The sequence below is a fragment of the Xenopus laevis genome, chromosome 7L, assembly GCF_017654675.1.
Source record: "Xenopus laevis strain J_2021 chromosome 7L, Xenopus_laevis_v10.1, whole genome shotgun sequence".
In the NCBI taxonomy this organism is placed as follows: domain Eukaryota; kingdom Metazoa; phylum Chordata; class Amphibia; order Anura; family Pipidae; genus Xenopus; species Xenopus laevis.
This window is the reverse complement of record NC_054383.1, coordinates 72,330,913-72,354,554: the sequence shown is the minus strand read 5'-3', so window position 1 is coordinate 72,354,554 and position 23,642 is coordinate 72,330,913. Positions and strand designations below refer to the sequence as shown.

Below are 23,642 nucleotides of genomic sequence, written 5' to 3'. Positions count from 1 at the left end.
AGATACCCCTTGACCATCTCCCAGTTCCGTTTGCGACATCTCAAAAACATGTGTAGTAGAGAACCCTCCTGTTCTTCACATCTCCAACAGGCTGAAGTAGCGTTATCCAGAAACAGTTTATGAAGTAGTAATGGAGTATGATACCAACCCGCAGATAACGGATTCTATACCCTTCTTTTTTTGTAAAAAAATTAATTGAAATGAAAATAAAGAAATGCTTGTTTAAATAAGACATTGCAGGACATACCAATGCCATTTTTGGATATGTTTTCTGTGGAAGATGGCCTGTACAAAATATTACAGTTGAAATCCTGTCAACAATCCTGTCAACAAGTATACAACATTTGGATTATTCACTACTCAGTGCATATTCTAAGGCTGATATTAAATAATGTATTTTTGTTAGTTTTAAGGGCAGCCCTGTGACAGTTTTGCTAACTTTCAGGCAGTCATTTTTTCCCTTGGCACCTTGTTCTCTGTAGCATTCCAGGTGCCCCAGTCTGACACTAAATTGCTGACATGAAGCACTTTTTTGTTGCTCTGTATGCTGAAGCTTCTTGGACATTTATCAGTTAGCGCGAACAAAATATTATATATTATATACATCAAATAGTAGAATAAAATGCTAACCATTTTTGCAGTTTTTTTTAGTTGGATGTCTTCTACCTCAGGTTTCACACATAATAAAACTTTGGGTTGCATTTAAGATTAAAAAAAGAAACACAAAACTCTGCTATGTTTGCACATTCTCTCACCAGAGAAACATTGAAGCCTATCAAGCGGAGAGGCCCTGCATCTGGAGACTGAATCATAATTTCAAGGATTGGATCTGTGCAGCCTCTATCCAGACAGATAATGCACAGAGATCAACTGGTCACTATCTTATGTCTTATGATGATTATTATGTTATTCCATGTGAATAAAATATACATTTTTTATGCTTACTCGACTTTCTGGTTTTTCCTCCTTGTTAGATTTAATCATTTTTCCATTCATTCTCATGCACTGAAATAGAAATAGCAGAGCTAAAACATGAGATTGTGATGTCAGAACACTCTTTATTGTGAACAACAAAACCTAAACAGACCATTCTACAGTGCAGCCTTTTTACAAAAGAAAGAATAAGAATTTGAGAAACCAGCTGGATATGAAATACAGTATGTACTGTACCAATGTAAACTAGAAAATGTATTATATGATTTTAAAAGTACAAATGGAAAAGAAAATTAAACAAAAGGTCATTTGTAGATATTGAAGAGTGTCAGGGTCATGGGAAAAGAGAGGAAAAACAAATTGACAAAAATAAATGGTTTCCCACAAGGGTTGGTGGGGTTGGACACATTGGAGTGAAATTCAAGCATGCTTGGGATAAAAAAGACTAAACTATGAAAAAATTATAGAATGCCAAGAGTTTTTACTAGCATAAGATTTGCAGCAGTGTGGTACAGAAATAATTAACTAGTAGAATAAGAAGTGGAACTGACTCAGTTATGTGATTTTGTGTGTTACAAGACCATATCGCATGTAGCTAAAGACAGAAGAATGACTTTTGCACTTTTGCAGGATTGATCTACCCCTTGAGAAATGGCCACAGTTGGAAAGCCTGAAATATTCTTTTGGGATCTCTAAAGAAATTCATATTAGATAAGCATTTCATCTAATAAAAATGGAGACTTTCTCAACCTTTTTTTCCAAGTGTTTATTTTACAATTGTAAAAGTTTTTAGAAATAGTACACTGTGTTTGTTGGAGGAACTATATTGTTTGCTCTCTAGGGGCAGGGACTGATATGAGTAACTGAACATTTTATATAAACCTCTGTATAATATATATCATAAGCAGGGAATCAACTACCCCTGATGTAAAATATATGAGTAATTTATATAAATATATGAAGTTGGAGGCCAATTGCAAAGATGAGTTACAAGGTGACACTTTCTTATAATACCATATTTTAATGGGAGTTCTATTGATACCATTGCTATCAATGATATAAATGTGTCATTATTATTATTTTAACACATAATAATGGCTGGATTAAAAGACCTGCTACTTGCAAGGGTCACTTCTAGTTGACATTAATGAAACTTTTCTGCACAAGTGTTTATCACCTGAAATAAACCAGGCTTTGATGGCAATGGAAAATGGCCTGCAGCTAATCCACAGCATTTTGACTGCTGATATCGGTTATCAAAATACCCTTGTGACATTTTCAGAGATGTGCAAGAATGCATCAATAACATGTCAGTAAACACATCAGTAATTCTATTATTTAATTGCTAGTAAAATGCTTTCCTGTGGATAAGTCTTCTCTTTATTCCCACTGCCAAAAATGTGATGATACAATAAACGTTCATATATGCTAAAGATAAATCTTGCATTTTAAGATTTGTTTTGGCTTTTCTTTTATATTGTTGAATCACCTTTATTTTAGACACTTTTCTTGATACTGATATTTAAACCATATACAGTGATCTGTTTGCTCAAATTAAAAATGTATACTGATAGTATCAGAGCAGAGCACTGGAGGCCATTGAATCAAAAAACAAAAATATATGCTGAAGGCCAGGCTTAGACACATACTGATCTTAATAGGTAGCTGGCGCCAATTTCAACAATACTGCAAAGTATACAGTATTATACCTGGTCCTGAGTCTCCTTGATATGAGAAAGATGTAAGAAAGGCTCCCCTGTCAACATTTAGGAATTCTGAAAAATAAAGCAAACATCTTTGCCCCAGGTGAAGGATACTGGTAACACTAACAAGGCCTTTTGAAAGTATTCATTTCACTTAAAAGTTTTAAAAACAATGTATGAGTTGAGGCAGGTTATTTGTGCTTTAACTTTCTTTGTAAGTGATGAGACCAGCATCGTAGTGTAAGCATTAATCTCTTGTACAGTTTACAAGACTCATGCAGCTGTCAAGTGTTTTAAGAGATTAATGCAAGCATTAATCTATTGGACATTTAACAGTTGCATGAATCTTGTTAACTGTACGCATGGAAAATGCCCTATATTTACATAAAATTCAATAGCAAAATTGCTTTATACTACAGATGTTTTAACTGAGTACTTAATTATATTGTGCTGACGGGGAGCATTGGATACTTAAGGGATTATTGAGTAAAGCATTATTACGGTAACCAGTTCTTTATTGCCTCTGTGATAATTAACCTCCATGCTGATTTATTACTTTCTGGAAGACTATCTTTAATAGTTATATCTAATGACTGATTTTTGAATGTAATGCTTCATTTGCACCCCCCCAAATTACATCCAACTCAAAGGTGGCCCCCAAGCTTATACTCTGTAGGGACCCCTATGGTTAAATGTGTCCCTAGTTTAAAGATTTGCATATCCCCTGCTATTGGCCAGGAGCGCTGTGACCACATCCTGCCTCACACTGGTATAGTGCTGGAAAGGAGTGGCAACTTCCTCTTTGCTTTCCACCTGAGGAGCAGGGTGGATGTGTGCTGAGTCTGGGCATGGGTCCAGTTAAGTCGGGGACCAGGCAACCCCGTGAATGAGGTCAGCTATAGTAGGGCAAACTTGTAATAGTCTCTTTAGGAGAGAAAGGTAGATAGGTAAGAGAGAAAGAGCAGCTGAATCTCCAACAAGGATTTGCAGCAGGGAGTAGCTTCCCAGAGGCTCGGTGTGTTGCCTCAAGTGCACGGACCTCAGTGAAGAGGGACTGTAGGGTAGAGGCTGCTTCCTGACAATTTCCTGGAGGGAATGGTTGCACTGATGTACTGCAAATGCCTAATGGAGTTCTGCTTCAGCTGAATTACCTATTACCTGAAGCTCTGTGTGAGTTATATGTGCCTCTCCGTATGCTGTTTCTATCTATAAGCTCTTTGTAAGTTTACCAGTTTCTGTGTGAGCTTTATGGTATATGGCATGTGCTAAAACCTCATCTCCTGCGGGATTAAACCTGTGGTCATTGTCTTTGACAATAAACAGTTTGTTTGTTTGTACCAAAGAACCTCCTGGCGCCCAATTTTCTGTTTTTGTGTACAGTAGCCTGTGTGTGTGTTGTAGTTCTACTACACCTTAAAGGGAGAGCTTCCACTTAGAGAAGGCCCTGATCCAGAAGTGTGAGTCCAAATGTAACCATGCTCTGCTCACTAGCTGGAAACTGGCTATCTGTGGTCTGGATAGCCCAAGATAGCGTTACAACTCATTATTTAAAATCCCTAATAATAAGTTATTACTCATTATTTAAAACGCCAAACAATACTGTGAATATAATGAAGATATAGTGTAAAAATGTTTACAATGTACACTTTTTCGTATGTTTTACTTCCAGGGTCGGACTGGGCTGGTGGAACACTGGGAAAAAATCCGGTGTGATTCGGAGGCTTCTTCCTGAGGGTTTGTGGAGTCCCTGAAAAAAGAAAAGAAAATTAATTTGCAGTAACTGGGAAAAATAAATTTTTAGACCTTGTATTTAGCATTATTACCGTATATACTCGCGTATAAGCCGAGTTTTTCAGCACCCAAAATAAGCTGAAAAACGCTGCCTCGGCTTATACGCGGGTCATTTAAAAAATATTACCTATTTGATGCGATACTAGGTGCAGTTGTCCCGCGGCTCGGCGCTGATCGGATCTTCCTTGACTTCCGGGTATTCTCGGCAGTTTCCGGAGCGGCGGAGGGAGCAGGAGGACTTCGTGACTTGACTTCGTTTGTTTCCGTCACGGCGCTCTTACGTCACGGCGTCCGATGTGCCGCATGCCATTGAGATTCTCTGACTGGGAGGGGAGAGCGCGCGTCTGGTGAGTCATCCCAGAGTCTCCATACTTTGCGTCTCAGTTGCTGTTAGGCTGCCTGCCGAGGTAGAAGATTTTTCTGCTGCATTTTGCATGATCATCGGATCAGATCCCAACCCAAATCCAATTGTAGTAACTCACTGTAAGGTAGGCCGCTCGGATGATCCCTCAACGAACCCAATTTTAGTAAACTTCCTTTCGGGCTCTGCTGAGTGCTTAGTAGGGGGGTATTCTACTTGGACTACAACTCCCACCATGCCCCTGACAAAAGTAACGTTGTCTAGAAAGTAGTAGGTCTCAGGGGAAATGTTAGGGTCAGGCTAAATAAAGTTGTAAATAGTAACTCTTTTACACACCAATGTGTACGCCCCACTTATGGTGACAGGCAGGCTTATTTGCCTCCTTTTCCTCACTCAAACCTGTTGGGCAGGAAGGAACTCATGGAGTTTCCAGGATTCTCCATACTGTGTGACCCCCCCTCACCTTGATGGTCTCACTATTGTGATGCACCTCATTCTGCTCAGGGCAAATACATTCGTTACAGCATATGGGGGTCGGGGAATGTGACAGCCTGGATTCACTGGGTGCAGTAAGTTATAACCTAGAAAACCTTTCATTAAAGACGGCATGTTTATTAACCTTTCGTTCTCCTTTAAGGTGGAAAAGCAGCAATGCAGATGGTGATGGACCTGCTTTTGCAAGCTGCTGCATTTCTCACCCTAGGCTTATACGCGAGTCAATACGTTTTCCCAGTTTTTGTAGGTAAAATTAGGTACCTCGGCTTATACACGGGTCGGCTTATACACGAGTATATACGGTAATGGTAATACCTCAGATTTCACAAAAAGTTGCTGGTTGATGAAAGGTTGATGAAGCATATAGATTCTTTGTGTATATCAATGGAAAGAAGCATTCTTTGTTAGGAGAAGGGAAGGCTCAATCACTAGGTGGTGCTAAATGTTAGGTACACCCCAGTGATTGCAGTCACTTACCTGATACGCTGGCTGGTGCTCCTGTAAGCAGAAAACTGTACTGGTCCTCGATACTTCTGCGTAAGCGATCTTTTTCTTCCACTTTTTCTTTCTTCAAAATCCTGGGGCTGATGAATGCGCAGTAGAAAAACAAAGCCAGCTTTTTTTTGTTAATGTTCAGCTTTTCAATCTACTGCACATGTCCAAAAGAGGCAGGTGGTTCTTGCACAGAAATGCTTAACCTTTGGCACCACCCCAGTGATTGCAGCTTTCTTTTTCCTTTAATTGCAGTAACTACAAACATTATCTTCTGCCTGCTTTCTAGAGACAATTTACATCTGACCAGGTTGATATTGTCAGTTTCTAGCTATTTTTAATTATGGAGCGATTCATATATTTCATATTTAAGACAACTAACAGACTTTATTGTCTGGGCTAAGAGAGAAATTAGGACTTACCTATTGATGAATCCTCATTTCTTTTGTTTTTTTCAGTTACGGCATGCTTTTCATCTTTGTAGAGCTTGCAGTTGAGCATGCGGAGAATCATGGAATCTTGGAATTTTATACAATACAAATGCATCGACCATTTATTTATTACCACAGTCAAGAGGCATGTTAGATTTTGACAGGTTGTTCATGACCAATAATGTTACTACAAACTATAAGTGGAAAGTTTTGATCCTGGCCTGGTAAACACTATAGTTCAGAAGTACAGTACACCAGAAACTGCACTCCTCTGTTTCCTAACTGGTGTTGCTTAGCCTACTATACCTGCAATGACTTCTTATTGCTCTTTACTTGCCTTCTACATGACACTTCTGATATACAGTACACGGTCATCCTAAGTAGAGGATTCACTGGACGTGTGAGGTGTGATAAAGTCTCTAAATTGTTATAATAAAGGCTGGAAAAGCCATCAGTGCTTGGATGATTTTAGAGACTTCAAAGACGTCACCACCTCTTCATTTATCGATTACCTCTGCTTGGGAGGCAAATATTGTTGAAATTTGAAAGTATTCCCTCCTACAAAATCTAACAGCTAGATTACAATGGAAATGTGCAAGTTCATGTTTATATTTCTTTTTAGTGCAATTCCTTTACTGTGATGATTTCCTGTTCATAAAGGCACCTATAATTTAGAGCAGAACTGTACAATGGTGTAAAGTATATTTCCATGTTGGGGAGAAAAACAGGAACTTTTCTTTCCCTCAGCGATCTCTACCTCAAAATTACTTTCCCAGTGGGACTTTAAATGCTTATAGTATTCCATGTTTTGTTGTCAAGAATCCCCACGATGAGGATAAAAATATAATGGAAAAGATGAGAGCACTACCTTCTGCTTTGGCTGTCACATGAGTAGAGATATATTTACCATTCTTTGTGCAAAGAATGCCGAATACCATTTATTTTTTCAGACACATTAACCCATGTATGCCTATGTGCTTAAATTTTCTATTTTTTTCCATGGAGTGCTGCAAAATCACAAATACATTGCTAGAAAGCTGAAGAAAGGTACATTTCACATTTCAAACAAGCCCATACTCACTGTGCTGCTGAGCTTACTCCAGCTCTTATCCACATTTTCAGCATTTCATTGGCTTCTGGAGTTTTCACTTTTCTATTCAAACAATCCTATATCAATCCTATTTTTAAAATGTTGACCCTTACTACCACTTAACGCTAAAATCCTGGAACATATTATGTTTTTCTGTATTACTAAGTTTGTTCAAACCCACAATCTATTATAGACTTTGTAAACTGGTTTTCTACTTGCACACTTAACTGAGACAGCTATATCTACTGATAGTACATTAACCCTGTCAACTCAGCACATTGTCTGGGGTCGTCTGTGACTCCTCCCTCTCCTTCCCTGATCATATTTATGGCAGAGACACACATCGAGATTCGGGGAGATTAGTCGAACGGCGACAAATCGCCTCTTCTTTGGGGTGACTAATCTCCCCGAACTGCCTCCCCGATGGCTAGATTCTAAAACCGCTGGCGGGATGGCACTCAGATCGCTTCATTTTCCAAAGTCGCCTAAAGTTTCCTTGTACGGCAACTTCAGGCAACTTCGGAATCCTATTCTGCGATTTAGATTCTAGCCGGGGGGAGGCAGTTCAGGGAGATTAGTCGCCCGAAGAAAATGCGATTTGTAGCCGGGCGACTAATCTCCCTGAATCTCAAGGTGTGTCCCTGCTCTTACACTACAGTCAAAACATGCCACTTCTTCTAACACAATATTGCCAAATCCTTTCTTTTCATGAGCATCAGCCATGTCCTCATCCTATACCATATAGATTACTGCATTTTACTACTAACTGGCATCCCTAATTCCCATCCCTCCCCACTATAGTCTGCAATAAATTTCACTGATATATTAATTCTCCACTGCTGAAATCCTTATCATTGCTTACCATTAACAAATGAATAACAAATAGACTTCTTCTGAATTTCAAATCCCTTCTGTATCTCTTCTGCTGCCTCAGATCAGTACCCCAGACCAGTCATTCTTTTGATGATGGAAGGCTTGGGAAATATCAAAGCAATTCAAATTGATTGATGACTATAAATAAGTCATACCAAATAAAGAGAATTGTTTAACAAAGTTAGTGTAAACATTTGCAGTGCCCCATGGTATCATTTTGGCCATTTTTCTTGCTGTTTTTTTTAGAAGTTAAAAATGAGGAGACTGAATGGTTCTCATAGAGAGCAATGTAGGGCCAATTTGTGGTCACATTGTGGGCAAATTACCTGAAATTCCCTCATGTGTCATTACTATGAATGGGTAAAAAACACCACAAATTATTTGATGTTGCTCTACATATAGATAAGAGGGCTGCATCTAGTCTTAAAGGAGAATTTAACTCTGTATTAAAAAAAACAGTAGCCCCCACCCCACGTAAACCCCCCTCCCCCCAGTCTAACTGCCCCCCCTCGTGGAAATGCCCCATACTTTATACTTACCCCTCGCTGGGATTCAGGCAGTGGAGTGCAATGCAGACATCTTCTGGGTCTTCAGTAAGCTGACTGGGAGATCGGCCTGGTGTCGCATGCACAGTTGGAGCAATTTGCCGGTTTGCAACAACTGGGCATCCGCAGAAATGAACGGAAATTGCTGATCTCCCAGTTGCTAATAAAACACATTGTTACCTTTTAGATTGTGGGGTTAACCATAGTACCCAGGGGAACCCATACAGAGAACATACAATCTATTGTAGATAGTGCCCTGGCTAGGATGAAACCCAGGATCCCAACACCACAAGGCAGCCTGCTATATCTCTGTTGGCAGATATAGACATGGCCTCTCTGGCATGTTTAGAAGATTGACAGATATCAAGTGATAAGTCATGTTGCAATAGACTTCTATAACAGGGACAGCAGCTAATTAACAATAATTTGCAATAATTTTAGATCCAGAGAAAAAAAGTTCCACAGTTTATGCAGAATTTATTCTATATGTGAGGCAGGGTGAGATGTAATGTATCCTGGTTAAATGAGATGAAGTGGTAGCCCTGTTGCATCTCTTCTAAGCGTGTGCTGTCTGTCAGTAAATGTTCTGTGTGTAATTGTCAGAAGTTAGTAGGGAAAATAGAAGATCTATGTTTAGCAAGTAGCAGACTGCAAATTTAGAAAGTCAAGATAAAAATACTTACAGGCATTTTCTTTAAACATTTCTTAACAAACAGCCTGAACACATCATTTTTCAATTACAACATTATGTTGTGTTCTCACATCAGATACCAAAACTGCATGATGACACGGTTCAGGTTTTAGGATATAAACACTTTAGCTGGAATAGTCTAATGTGATGCAATGTTACAGTATATGATGTTCTGTAGCAAATGGCAGTTATGATCTCAAAACAGTGTTTCACCAAGGGGGTGTTTCTTTTCAGTCTCCATGAGAGCAAAGCCTTACATTTATTGGAAATGTACAGAATTCTGCACAGCTGGAACTAAGAGCATTGATTCCTGGCACCAATAAAAGGCTAGGTATATTATGAAATTCTGTTTAGTTATATGAAAGTGCAATTAAAGAAGAATTAAAAAGCACTTCTAAATAAACAATCAGATTAGCACTGCTCCCTGTATCCAGTAAATACAGTCATTCCTTCGTCATAGTAGATTACAAAAGAAAAAAAACAGCCCTGGGACTTTGCTAACATTTCTGTGCAGCACAAAAGCATATCATTCGGCTAAGTCATCCACAGAAAAAGAGAAGCCTCTTGGGAAAACAATCATTAATTGCTTTGAAAAATCACATAGTTTGTAAGCATTGTGCAACAGGAAAAAAATTGGCTGAACAGCGGAGAAAACAGCTGCTTTTCACAGATGCAAAACTTTGCTTGGCTATAGAAATCTGTCTCTTTAAAGCCTGCCAGGCAATGAGAGAGGGAGGCTGTGTATGTGTGTGTGTGTGTGTGTCTGATAATGAGCTACAAGTGGCAGAGGCAAGACCAATAAGCCTTTCCAGCACCTCCCAGGAAAAAAAAAATCTATTTGCACAGGACAGAAATGTATATAAAGCCCTAGAAGAAGCTGATGTTGCCTGTGAATCGACAGGTAGTGAAGCTGCACACAATGCCTCCAGCACTGAGACTCTGAGCACTGCCTGAATGAACATCTGGATTACTGGCTGAAAAACCAGCTTTAGTGTTTTTTTGGAATTTGTGGAAGTGAATATTCAGCTAAACCTTTCCAGTTACCCAGCTTATTGTTCCTGCATTATTTATACTATTTAAAAAAACATGACTTGGAGAATTTTATTTTTTTAATTACTATTTTACCAATATTTGCAGCCTTTTGTTTTGAGAAAATCTCTTTTTATTTACTCCATGTCAAGTATATTCTGCTGGTTTTGGATAAATTGACTTGTAGCTGAGTCACTTAAACCATGTGCACACATCTGGCTGCCACCTCTCTGCTTGCTTTGGATCTGCTGCTTCTCATCCCTAATTTGTGTTCCTCCTTACAGGAGGTTGTGGTTATCCCCAAAAAGCTGGATCCTGACTTAAATGGGAGATATTATTTAAAAAAAGAAAATGATAATGCCAAGGATTTAGGGGTCATTTTCCAAATCACAGCTTTTCATGAGGATTTCTACCTTAATTTGATTCCTGATGCACAGTTTATTGCTCCAGCCTTTTCTATGCACTTTCCTGGTTCTAACCCCAAACCATCACCAAGTTTAAGTCATTGTTTCTACTCAGGGGATGTCAATTCAGACCGTGATTCTTTTGCTGCATTAAGCCTTTGTGGAGGACTGAGGGGTGCTTTTGGCTACCAAGGGGAGGAATATATAATCAACCCTTTAAAAAATTTCACTAGAGACCAATTGCAAAGTAGCCACCAGGGGCCGCACCTGCTACAGCGCAGAAAAGGACATTTGAAGTCAGTAGATGCCACTTCCAGGTGTGGAGTTGGTTCTGGTTTAAATCAAGGTATTATGGAAGCTCTAACCAAATACAAGGGCTCTCACAATAAAAAGCATTTGAATGGCACCAAGTTAAAAGGCAGTCACCGGTCCCGCCGGTTTGCATCCATAACTAGGTATGTGGAGACGTTGATTGTAGCTGATGAGACAATGCTCAAGTTTCATGGTGATGACCTTCAGCACTACCTGCTCACCTTGATGGCCACAGCAGCTCGATTATACAGACATCCCAGTATTCAGAATCCAATCAACATTGTCGTTGTGAAATTTATGGTGCTGACTGATGATGGGAAGGGTCCAAAAGTTACAACCAATGCCGCCATGACACTGAGAAGTTTTTGTGGGTGGCAGAAGAAATGGAACAAAGTAAGCGACAAGCACCCGGAGTACTGGGACACGGCGATCCTCTTCACCAAAATGGTAAGTATCCTTAATGTGTAGTTAGCATTCTCCATTTAAAAAACATTTTAAGGAGGCTCATTTTTAGTCTGTAGCTCAATGTACTTACCTTAGTAAATTATATAAACTGCAGACCGCAGAGGTGAAATTATGACATTCATCTTTAAAATAATTACTGTATGACTGTCTATCTGAACTATTAAACAACTACAGTAATAGTAAGTGATGCACAGGTTTGTGGGGTAATGTGTTCTACTGTACAATACTGGTGGAGTTGTTCTGTCTTAATCACTGCTTTTTAAGCATTGGCATTAAGGGTCATCAGTAGTTCAGACTTTTCAAGTATTCTTGTTAGTATGTCTAGCATAATAAGTACAGGTTGGATCAGGTTAACTTGTTCAGCCACTTGCTAATCCCCAGTGTTCCAGTGAAGATACTGAATTGGGCTTTTGAATGGGCATGAAAACCTGTGCAGTTTTTCAATTTTAAAATTGTATAATAGCAGAAACCATCACATTTTGCTGAGTGCCTCAGTCTATGTAGTGGCAAAAGTTTCTACTACCCATTGTTCCTTTTTACTATTGACCTCTAATAACGAATTTCTCAGATTGGTATGTTTTATCTTATCAGCCAAATCAGACTGAAATATGACAAATGCCCTTGGTTGTCATTAGGTTCTCTGTTTAAAGGACTAATACAGATTTTTATACTGGATATAATATAAATATGCATATGCTTATGTTATACAACCTTACCAATGCCTTTGCAATGTCACACAAATAAGAGACTTCTGAGACTTGTAGTTCAGCCACAGCTAGAGAGGTTTGGTAAAAGCCAAAGAATCCATCTGGAGACAGATTAGAAATCATATGATTCATTAGTCACAATTTGCTCGAGTCTGCCTTTTAAAAGAGAAGTCTGAGCGTACATGCAGTGTGCCTAATTTAGCTCAGTAAGAATGCTACAGGATTTACATTTCATTTTTTGGCATGCCTCAAAACTGTGCAGTTTTATAGAATTTGTTCTTAGGTAAGATTCTTACAGCTGACTAGTTTGCTTATTATGCTCCTACAGTAAAGTCTCCTTAAAATCTCTTTTATCCCATGCTTAAAATAACCATATGTTTATTCCAGCTTATCATTCATTCTGCATATGAACTTAGTTCCTCTGGATTCAGGAAAGAAATGATGTGCGACTGCTAAAGATAACATTTACAGTAATGGAAGATGATAACTATGGATTTATGAATCTTCCAGGATTTTGACAGTTGCACATACAGATTATAGATAAAGCCCCATATTTTACACATTAACTTTGGTTTTGTAAAACACAGAATGACAGATTGGAGACAATTTCAGGGCAAAGTGTCTATGACAACCCAAACTTGAGTGGAGTTTTATTTCTAGCTGCATTCATTCATATCTTCCTAACAAGCCCTTCATTCAACAGTTGGGAGCAGAGCAGAGAAAGTTCTGTGTTAGTTTAACTAATGACACATTACTCTAATCTCCCTGACATGTCATCTACTACTGATATGGGGTCTAGCAGGTTTACATAAGAAAGGCAGAGTGAAACATTTTTGATTGGTTTTACCGCCCACGTGACTTAAACAAATTTTTTGAGTTCAGTTCCAGGTCTCATGAATTATCCAGTGTAGAATGATAAGTATGTGAAGACAGGATTAAAAAACAGCAACACTTTTTTTTTTGCAAAATGATCCTGAAAAATGAAATCGTATTCAAACACTGAATATAATCATGCTTTCGTTGGCTGCAGTACAATTTATTTTAACATGCTGTGATAACATAAGTATGGTCCATGCAATAAACATAGAACAATAAGCATGTTGTTTCTGTGAAAAGATAGAAAAGCTTACCAGATATTTTAATCAACACTATATTATTGAAGACTAACCCCGATATGTAATATAAGGCATTAAGTTTGCCCAGGAGCAGTAACCCATGGTAACCAATAAGATGTTTGCATTTAAACAGATGACTAGTAAATTCTACTTACTGATTGGTTGCTATGAGTTAATGCCCCTGGGTAAATGTAATGCCTTTTATTACATAACCCCATTAGTAATCAGATTTACTAGAACCACAAGCTATTTTACTGTAGGCTGTTGGTCAAATAGTCAGAACAATATTTTGTTTAAGAATGCTATATTTTAGTATAGTCTGATTGAGTCAAATATAATACAGATTTCTAACCTGTGGCTATTAATATAGACTACTTGTTTCCGACTCTTACTATAGACTAGAAGATTAGCTGTAGACTGTTAAAATCAGAGATTTATTTTTCCAAACAGTGATTCCACCCCCCCTTTTTTGAGTGTTATTTATGCAGCTGAAGCAATACATCTGTCCTCCAGTAGCAGATTACCTGAAGGGTGCTGACAGGACAAAACAGGGACCTTGGTCTGAGAAGTCTGAGGCTCTCAAAAGTATTAACTGGTTTAGCTGGCAATGGATTAGCCTTATAATAAATTATTATAAGAATCTCCACTTTCCGGGTGCAATAAGTCATCCAAATATATTTTTTGCACTGTTTACCAACAATGTAAATGTACATTTTATAGTAACCATCTCAGAGACACGCATACAAATTCCCCCAATTTGAAAATGGTTCCAGAGTGCAGGTGGAACACAATTCCAAAATGACACTTTGTAGAGAAATATGCTGTAGTGGTGTAGATTTCTCTGCAGATTTACAACAGAGTAGAACTCAGTTGTGAATCCACCAGCAGACGTCACTTTTGGGAAATGCTGGAGAGGGTGAGATGGAAAATATTCTGCACTGCCTTGTAAGGTGCAGTGCAGGAGAGCGTAAAAAGGGGAGTCCTTTTTGCACCTACAGCTCATCAAAATTCATCCATTTTATTAACTGTTTGTTACTGAATTTACCAGCTGTGCCATACTAGTCACCGTTTGTTTAGGTGGTACTTGTTCCTGCCATTGCTGAGCAAACCCTGACAGCTTAATTAGCACCTATAAAAACATTTCATTTTAATGCATGACATGACTCATTGCTGACGTCAATGTTTTACTTTCATTGCTGATTTCATTTCGGTCACATACAGTAAAATGGTAATTAAACAAAAGCCCGCCATGCTTCAAATTGTAACGAGGGTAATCATGTGTAAAATAAAGCGGTCTCGTTCGAGTATGTAATCACTGCAGTTTCCTAAACATGGCCAAGATAAACATATGATTTTTTTTTCCAGACCATGGCAAGTCATAAATACAATGTGAAATCATTGCGTATTAAATTAAATTGTAAATGATGTCGCCCGTAACCTTAAAAAAAAGTAGCTTTTGTATCATAATATCTATAACTGTCTTAATTTTGATTCGTGCAATGAAAATTGCATAGGATTGACAGAAAAGGGCATAAGTAAAACTGGCCACACACAGGCCAATAAAATTTCCTTAACCCTCTAGACAGAAGCCTGTGAATGGGCCCCCATTAGAAAGCCAGGCACTGCTTTATTAGAGTATTAAACTCCCCCTGAGTTGTAACTTTTAGTCCAAGGGAACAGTTTCCCTTAGTACTTCCTAAACTGCATTACTGCTCTGCCCCTAACTTGGGCACATGCACGCTGAAAACTGACAACGGAAATAATAGTGTTGTGTACAGGCCCGGATTTGCAGTGAGGACAAAAAAGCCCGGTCCTAGGGTGGCATAAATTAAGGGGCGCCATGCCACCCAGCTGCACAGGAGATTTTTTAGATTCTGGAGTACTAGGCGCTAGTGCTCCAGTATGAGAAAGGCTGCAAATGATCCTTTGAGAGGGAGGGGAAACGAAGGACCTTGGCCTCTGGGCGCCCTCAGGGCAAATCCAGCCTGTGGCGTGTGCATCGTTTGATAGCATTGGCTATGCTTTTGATACACTTTAATGCAAAACCAAAGCATGCCTGATTGTAAAGAATAAGTATATTTGGTGATCAACCGTATAAGGCTTCAGCAGATTATTAAACATTATGGCTGAAGAGCAACTTTTGACCTCAGACAACAACTTTGTTTAAACTACTAGAAGCCCACACTAATCCAAATATTTATAAGATAATACTTATCTGGAGTGAGTGAGGAAACATAAGTTTGTATACAGTGTATGTGCATCGAGGCTCAGTCTTGAGGAAGACACTTACATCTAATTTAGAGCTTAGTGATATAGCAAGAATTTGGTAAGGATGTAAACTACAGGACACTGAAAGGTCATTTACTACATGCAGGGCAGGGTACAAAAAACAGATGCAATCTGCCATGATTATTTTGCACATAGAAGAGATACTGAACATGGCATATCAAAGAGCTAGCCAAAATGCATACTAAATTGGCAAAAGTTAGGACAAATAAAAATAATAACAATAAAACAAATAATTATTGATTATTTGGGCTCACAGTCTGGAAAGTTAGTGTTAATAGCTCAGAATATCAATTTTATTTGCGTATTGCTATACAACAAAGATGAGTTTAGAGAAAAAACTGCTAAATGTCTGCTTAGGTTTAAAGCTGGAAATGAAAGGCGATGATGTAAGATTCATCTCAGATTGAACAAACATTCCAGACAGGACAATAATAAGGCAAACACTGCCTGGTTGATGACAAAGGATGTAAAAGGTTAAGAATTTTTAGTATGTGGCACCAGAAATAATAGTGGCGTGTATATCGTTTAATATTGTATTTGAAAACTGAAAATGAAAAATGGGAGCTCATTAACAAAAGGCAGGCAGCTGACAGCAAATTAAAAAAAAACAAAGGGAAAAGCTGAATTGATATTCCAAGTATTCAATCATTTCAAGGGGGAGCATAATTTCAAGCCTTGAGGGCCAGTAAGGTAAAAATGTAGAGTTGCTGCTTGTGTACAGTTTTGCCAATTAGTGCTTCAGTCATTTTGACTCACCTATACTATAATATAAATACTAAGAGCTGCCCCCTGAGATCATACCAAGGCCCCTCCTCGGCACCCCTAGGCCGCCAGGTCATAGCATACGCCCACCTACCATGGTGTGTCCCCCTCGTGCAAGCACGCATGCATGCACCGGATTTCTGGGAGCTTTGGCTCCCTAGTGCATCTATAAAACGGCTGGGCGGCTGCCCCTGAAATTTTGCCACCCTAGGCCCGGACCTTTGTGGAATCTGCTAACTTGGGGCATCTGCTATCCAACTCTTCTACCATATGATAATGAAATTACTTTGGGTGTTCAAGATTCCCTTTAGCTTTCAGAGAATCTTCAGCACACAGAAGTATAAAAGTACATAATGAAACCTTGGGCAAGGTACAGTATGCTCACTTTATTAGAATTTGTTTATTGACAACTTTCCAACAACTTTTAAGAATCAGCGGTGTGAACTGAAGCTTGCACTCACTTGGTACATGGGAACTATTTTTGAGTCATATTTAATTAAGGCCATGTTCTATGTGGCACCCAAACATGTTTTCTTTAAAGCGTAAGAAAAACATTTTATTTTTGAACACTTATGATATATGACTCACCTGTACAGAGTCAAATGGACTCCCGTATTACGTTCTCATAATGCCCCATTATTAATGTGGTGAATTTCTTACTGCTGCATAGGCTTTTAGGCAATTAGATTATCTTCCTATTTGACACTGGTGGGAAAATAAGTTTAGATTAAGAAGGAATTTGAAAGATGCACCGAACCCAGGCTCAATATTTTGAACTTCCGTTCACTGTCTTAAACTAACAACTTCAAAAGTTAATACTGTTTATTTTCCTTATGGGAGAGTATAATTTAAATATAATGAACTCTTTTAGCCAGATTTGTGCACACTTAGACAATTGTTAATACTCTGCTTACTGGTTTTGGACTGCCAAACTATTTATTATTCGATTTTTGAAAGGATATTGAATTTATTAACCACACAAATTTGTATCCCGTATATTAACAATTAATTACCTGCAAAATGCTATGATCAAAAACACCAATCATATTAAATGGAAAGTCCTAAAGAAGCAGAAATATTTAAAACATTTTAAAGATCCATAATATATTTAAAAAAAGACAAACAGATGATGTTTTAGTGGGTTTCTTTGCCATTAACCAGCCAAGTGGATTATGCATCATATCTAATAAAGCCACACGACAATAGGCAATTTTGTTATTCCAGCTGACAATAATTGCCTGCTACAACAGAGTGCAGTTGTCAACACTGGATGAATAATTATTTGCAAATATGCCCTGTAAATTGCTGTGTATTTGCATAAACTGTGTTAAGTTTTAAAAGTTAATTACCTTTGAAGGATGTTAGAATGTTGCAGACTTAGGAATAGTGGGAGGAGAGTGGGAAGCTAGTCTCTCTGTGTGTGTGCGAAATAAAGATGGTGAACTGATAACAGCCTGTCTGCATTACTGAGATATAACAATGGCGATAAGGACATCTGAACCCTATGCGCATCCCCCTGAAAAGTTTCTGCAGCACCCAGGAGAGCCTGCAGTGTCTTGGGATCTCTGGTATGAACAGTTTTCTATCTATTTACTGGCATCTGGCCTGGATGAGACCTCCCCTGAGAGGAAAAGGGCCCTGTTACTTCACTCCCTGGGCTCTGAAGCATACCACAATTTCACAACTCTGGGAGCAGATTCCTCATACACTGCCACAGTACAGGCTCTGGAGAATTACTTTAAACCTGCCCAAATGCTTTAGTGGCCAGAGTTCATTTTCGCAGGCACTGTCAGGCTAAAGGGGAACTTATACGTCATTATGTTGCTGAGCTGAGGTGGCTAGCAGTCCCCTGCAAATTTGGTCCCTTGCACAATGAAATGATTAGAGACCAACTTATTGAAAAAACTACAAATGCTAAATATAGAGAGAGGTTGCTTATGGAACCACATCAGGGGCGATCCTGGCCCCTCCGCCGCCCGAGGCAGCAGCAGTTGCTGCCTCCCCCGTGCGCATACCTTTTTGTGCCGGGGGGGTCCACTAGGGCATCAGAGAGGGCCAGTGCACTAGCGCAGAGAGCCAAGCTGCACTCTCTGCGCTAGAAAAGCCAGATTTCGGGTTTGAAAACCGGAAAATCGGCTCTTAAAGTACCAGGAGCCGCATTTTTGCCGCCCCTGGTACCTAGTGGGGCGCTGCCAGCTGAATCAACAGTCTCAAGTTGCCTCATTGGCGAAGCGCCCCTGAACCAGATACACTTACTTTACAAAAAGCTGTGGAGCTGGGGTGCCAAATGGAAATGGCTTTGCTGGAGGCCAGGAATATGCTGCCCCCTTCGGGAGGGAGTGAGGTCCTTGTTCATGTACACAAGCTGACTGACAGTACATCTAATGCACACTGCTTCAATTGTGGAGGCAGCCGCCATAAAGGTGGCAGGAATCTGTGCCAGCACAAGGGAAGCGATGCAGGCGCTGTAACAAATTGAACCATTTTGTTAAATTCTGCCGCTCAGTGCCAGACACACCAGTAGAACAAAATGACTGTACACCTGATACTAGTGAGATTAATGCAGTGGGTAAGGATAATGACAATTTCAAACTCTGCCACTGCGTTATTGCTAATGTCACAATTCCACTGCTTTTGGACACTGGAGCAAAGGTTTCTATTACAAACTCTGCTACATACAATGCATATTTTTGGCATTACCCACTCCAAGATACACTAGCATGCTTAACAGGTTACAGTAATACTCAAATTTCAGTATTGGGAAAAGTAACCTTACCTGATACACACCAAAACAAGCATTTGGGAAGTTTTCCATTTTTTGTCACAGAGAAGGGTGCAAACCTATTGGGGCTGGATTTGTTTCATGTACTGGGATTTAAAGTTCAGACAAATGCTGAAATACATATAGTAGACACTATCTGGAAAAATAAATATCCCCAGGTTTTTACTGGGCTGGGTCGCATATGCAAATTTTCTCACAATCCAATGTTAAACACCCAGGTATCTCCAGTGATGCCGCCTCTGCGCAGGCCCCCTATAGCAATCCGTGCTGCAGTAGAAACATAGCTGAATAAGCTGTTGCAGGAGGATATTATAGAACCAATTGACTCTTCCCCATGGGTTTCCAACCTAGTAATCGCTAAAAAAAAAGATGGGCAAATCCGGCTTTGTGTGGACCTACGTCAGGTAAACAAAGCAATAATACCTGACTGTTACCCTCTGCCCACTACAGAAGACCTCATTTCCTAATGCAGTGGGTCAAAATTTTTCACAAAGCTGGACCTCCGTAAAGGCTATTTACAAATACCCCTCTCTTGGCAGCTTTCATTACACATCAGGGACTTTACCGTTTCAAACGCATGCCATTTGGGCTGTGTTCTGCTGTTTCCAGAAAATCATGGTAACTGTTTTTGCAGGAATCCCTGGGGTAACTATTTATCTGGATGACATACTCATTCATGCACAGTCTCTGGAGGAACACAATGCAATCCTTGATCAGGTATTTCACAGGCTGATGGACTATAACCTCACCTTGAATGAAACAAAATGTGTTTTCACACAAACTGAAGTTGACTTTGTGGGTCATAGACGCTCATCACTGGGAATTAAACCTTTGCAATCCAATGTTGAGGCCATACTTTAATTACCTGAGCTAAAATACAGAGCAGATCTCGCTTTGTTTCTAGGATTCACAAACTATTATCTACGTTTCGTAGCTGACTATGCAGAAATCACAACACCATTACGTGCCTTACTTAAAAAAGATGTGCACTGGGAGTGGACACCAGCGTTTTCCCAAGCAGTCTGTACACTGAGACATCGTATTGCTTCAGCACCAACCCTTGCGCATTTTTCAACAAAGGCACCTACATTTGTCTCTTGTGATGCTTCAGCTGTTGCCATAGGTGCAGTCTTATCACAGATTCATCATGGAGTGGAGCACCCTGTTGCTTTTGCTTCTCAAGCTCTCTCTCCAGCTGAGCAGAAATACACAGCAGGAGAGCGGGAGGCACTGGCCTGTATATGGGCATGTGAAAAGTGGCATCATACAGGTTATAGCAATACAACTCTGAAGTTTGCTACAGACCAGGAAAATTGAATCAAGTAGCAGATTACCTGTCACGTATAGTCATCAAGTCTGAAGAGACAAAGACTGCACAGGAGGAAGAAGACACATTGATGATGTCCAATTCCTTAGTCTTCACAGTTACACCACAAGATTTGGTGACTTCATCTCAGAATGACCCAGTGATTCAAGAAATACTAAACTACTTACGTAGTTTTACCAGGACACCTTCAGTCATACTACCAAGTTGGAACATAGTTGTCACCCTGGAAAGATGTTTGTTTAGTACGAGGGCACAGGGCAGTAATTCCAACTGCACTGAGGCAAGCAGTCCTCAGGATGGCCCATGAAGGACATTTGGGTGTGGTAAGAACAAAACAGCTTTGCAGAAAAGCAGTATGGTGGCCTGGCATAGACAATCAAATTGAAACCTTGATTTGAAAATGTGAACCATGCTTACTCAGTGGGAAAAATTTTAAGAAAATGGCTGCTCCACTACAAGTTAGGTCTTTTCCCCAAGCCCCATGGGATACAATTCAGTTGGATATATGCAGAGAAATAACCGTAGCACCACAACACCAGAGGTATTTGTTGGTTGCATATGATTTATACTATAAATAGCCAGAGTGTCAGGGAACCGGGAGTTCCCTCTGGGGAGTAGTCCGGATTTAGGAGGAAGCCCCTCAGGAGGGATCAGGATCGTGGTATCCAGGGATTAAGCAGAAAGGGTAATCGAGTTCAGGCAACAGGTCACAAGGCAGGCAGAATATAATCAAAGTCCAAAGTCCAGGCAGGGGGTCAACAACAAGAGATCAAACAGGAATATCCTCAGGGATAACAGGAATAGGCAACAGGGAACCCAGGAATCAATACAGGAACGAGATCCTATTTTCGGGTGCCATCTTGGCGCCTCAGGCGTCCTTTTAAAGGGGATTTTTGGCGCCCTTGCGTCGGCGTCAGCACGTCTGCGACCGACGCGCTGCGCCTGCGTCCGTCGCGCCGTTGTGACGTCTTCGCGCCTGCGCACTTGCGCGCAGGCGTCTCTGCGCCGGCGCCGCTACCCACGTGGCGGCCATGGGCGCCGCCATTTTGGGAGCGGCGTCGGAAGGAATAGCTGCGCCGCCCGGAGCTCCTGGTCCTGCTCCGGGCGGCGATCGTGACAGTACCACCCCCTTAACGGGGGGCCTCAGGACCACCGGGACAAGGCTTCTGGGGAAACTTGGCGTGAAAATCCCTCACCAGACGAGGAGCGTGAACGTCACGGTGTCCTTCCCAGGAGCATTCTTCAGGGCCAAAGCCCCTCCACTGAATGAGGTACTGAAGGGACCCTCTGGAGATCCTGGAGTCTAAGATTTTCTCCACCTCGTGCTCGAGTTGACCCTCCACAGAGATGGCAGGAGGAGGAGATTGACCGCCAGAGAACCGGTTGGTGATGGTGGGTTTCACCAGAGACACGTGGAACACGTTGGGGATTCTCATCTCTGGTGGAAGCTGGAGTCTGACAGCCACAGGGTTGATTATCTCCAAGATGGGAAATGGACCCACGAATTTTGGACCCAACTTGGGAGATGGTATCTTCAACCGGATATTCCTGGAAGAAAGCCAGACACTATCACCCACCTTGTAGGGAGGAGAGGATCTTCGATGACGATCCGCAAAAGTCTTATGAACAAGAGCGCTCTTCTCTAGGTTCAACTTGGTAGCAGCCCAAATAGCAGACATATGGGCTGCGGAATCGTCAGCAGCCGGGACGTCAGATAGTACAAAGTCTTGGGGAAAAGCTTGAGGATGCTGCCCATACACCGACATGAATGGAGATCTTCCTGTAGAGGAATGACAAGCATTATTATGAGCGAATTCCGCCCATGGGAGGAGATCAGACCAGTCATCCTGGCAGAGGGATACGTGGTTCCTCAGGAACTGTTCCAGGGCTTGGTTGACACGTTCAGCTGCCCCATTCGTCTGCGGATGGTATGCAGACGAAAACTGAAGAACAATTCCCAAGTCTTTGCATAGTGAACGCCAGAATTTGGCAGTAACCTGGGTGCCTCTATCGGAGACGATCTCCACCGGGAAACCATGCAGGCGGAAGATGTACTGGATAAATAGCTGGGACAACTCCACCGCAGAGGGCAACTTCTTCAGGGGGATGAAGTGGGCCATTTTGGAGAATCGATCAATGACAACCCAGATCACAGTGTTCCCACAGGAGGGAGGAAGTTCGACAATGAAGTCCATGGACAGGTGGGTCCAGGGACGGGAAGGAACCGGCAAAGGCTGTAGTAACCCACTGGGGCGGGAATGGCTAGACTTAGATGTGGCACAAACATTACAAGCAGCAACAAAGTCCTTCACATCTTTGTGGATATCAGGCCACCAGACCAGGCGTCGTAAGAGTTCAAGAGTCTTAGCTGGACCAGGGTGTCCGGCTTGCCTGGAGCAATGGGTCTGTTGCAGGATAGGCAGACGCAGCTCAGGAGGAACAAATGCCATTCCAATGGGAGTATCTGAAGGAGCAGAAGACTGACCAGCCAGGATTTGGTCGGCAAACTGTGGATACAGGGAGGCAATAATCTTGACTGGAGGGATGATTGGCTCTTGTCTCTCAGGAGAGCGGTCCACCGGAGTGAAGCTACGAGACAAGGCATCGGCCTTCTGATTCTTGGAACCTGGGCGATAAGTCAAGATAAAATTAAATCGAGAGAAGAAGAGGGCCCACCTTGCTTGTCTGGGGTTTAGCCTCTTGAGGGACTGGATGAACTCGAGATTCTTATGATCGGTGAAAATCTGAACAGGAATCAGAGAACCCTCCAGGAGGTGACGCCACTCTTCAAGGGCAAGTTTAACAGCCAAGAGTTCTCGGTTCCCGACATCGTAATTCTGCTCTGCGGATGAGAACTTCTTGGAGAAATAAGCACAGGGATGCAACTTCCCATCAGCGGGGTGTCTCTGAGACAGGATGGCTCCGGCTCCGACTTCAGAAGCATCTACTTCGATGCAGAAGGGTAGTTCGGGATTGGGGTGTCGGAGGACAGAAGCGGACGTGAAGGCCTCTTTCAAGGACTGAAAAGCTTCAATGGCAGATGGA

The 23,642-nt window shown here is 40.9% G+C and overlaps 1 protein-coding gene across 1 annotated transcript in view; it reads left to right on the top strand.

Annotated features, from left to right (window-relative positions):
• The first annotated feature begins 10,160 nt into the window (after window positions 1-10,160).
• adamts15.L (ADAM metallopeptidase with thrombospondin type 1 motif 15 L homeolog) overlaps window positions 10,161-23,642 on the top strand; it is a 75,722-nt gene continuing 62,240 nt past the window's right edge. Inside the window, exon 1 of the mRNA XM_018225687.2 lies at window positions 10,161-11,597. Within this exon, the coding sequence (XP_018081176.1) occupies window positions 10,638-11,597 (960 nt within the window). The 5' untranslated portion in view covers window positions 10,161-10,637. The remainder of the gene's footprint in view (window positions 11,598-23,642) is intronic.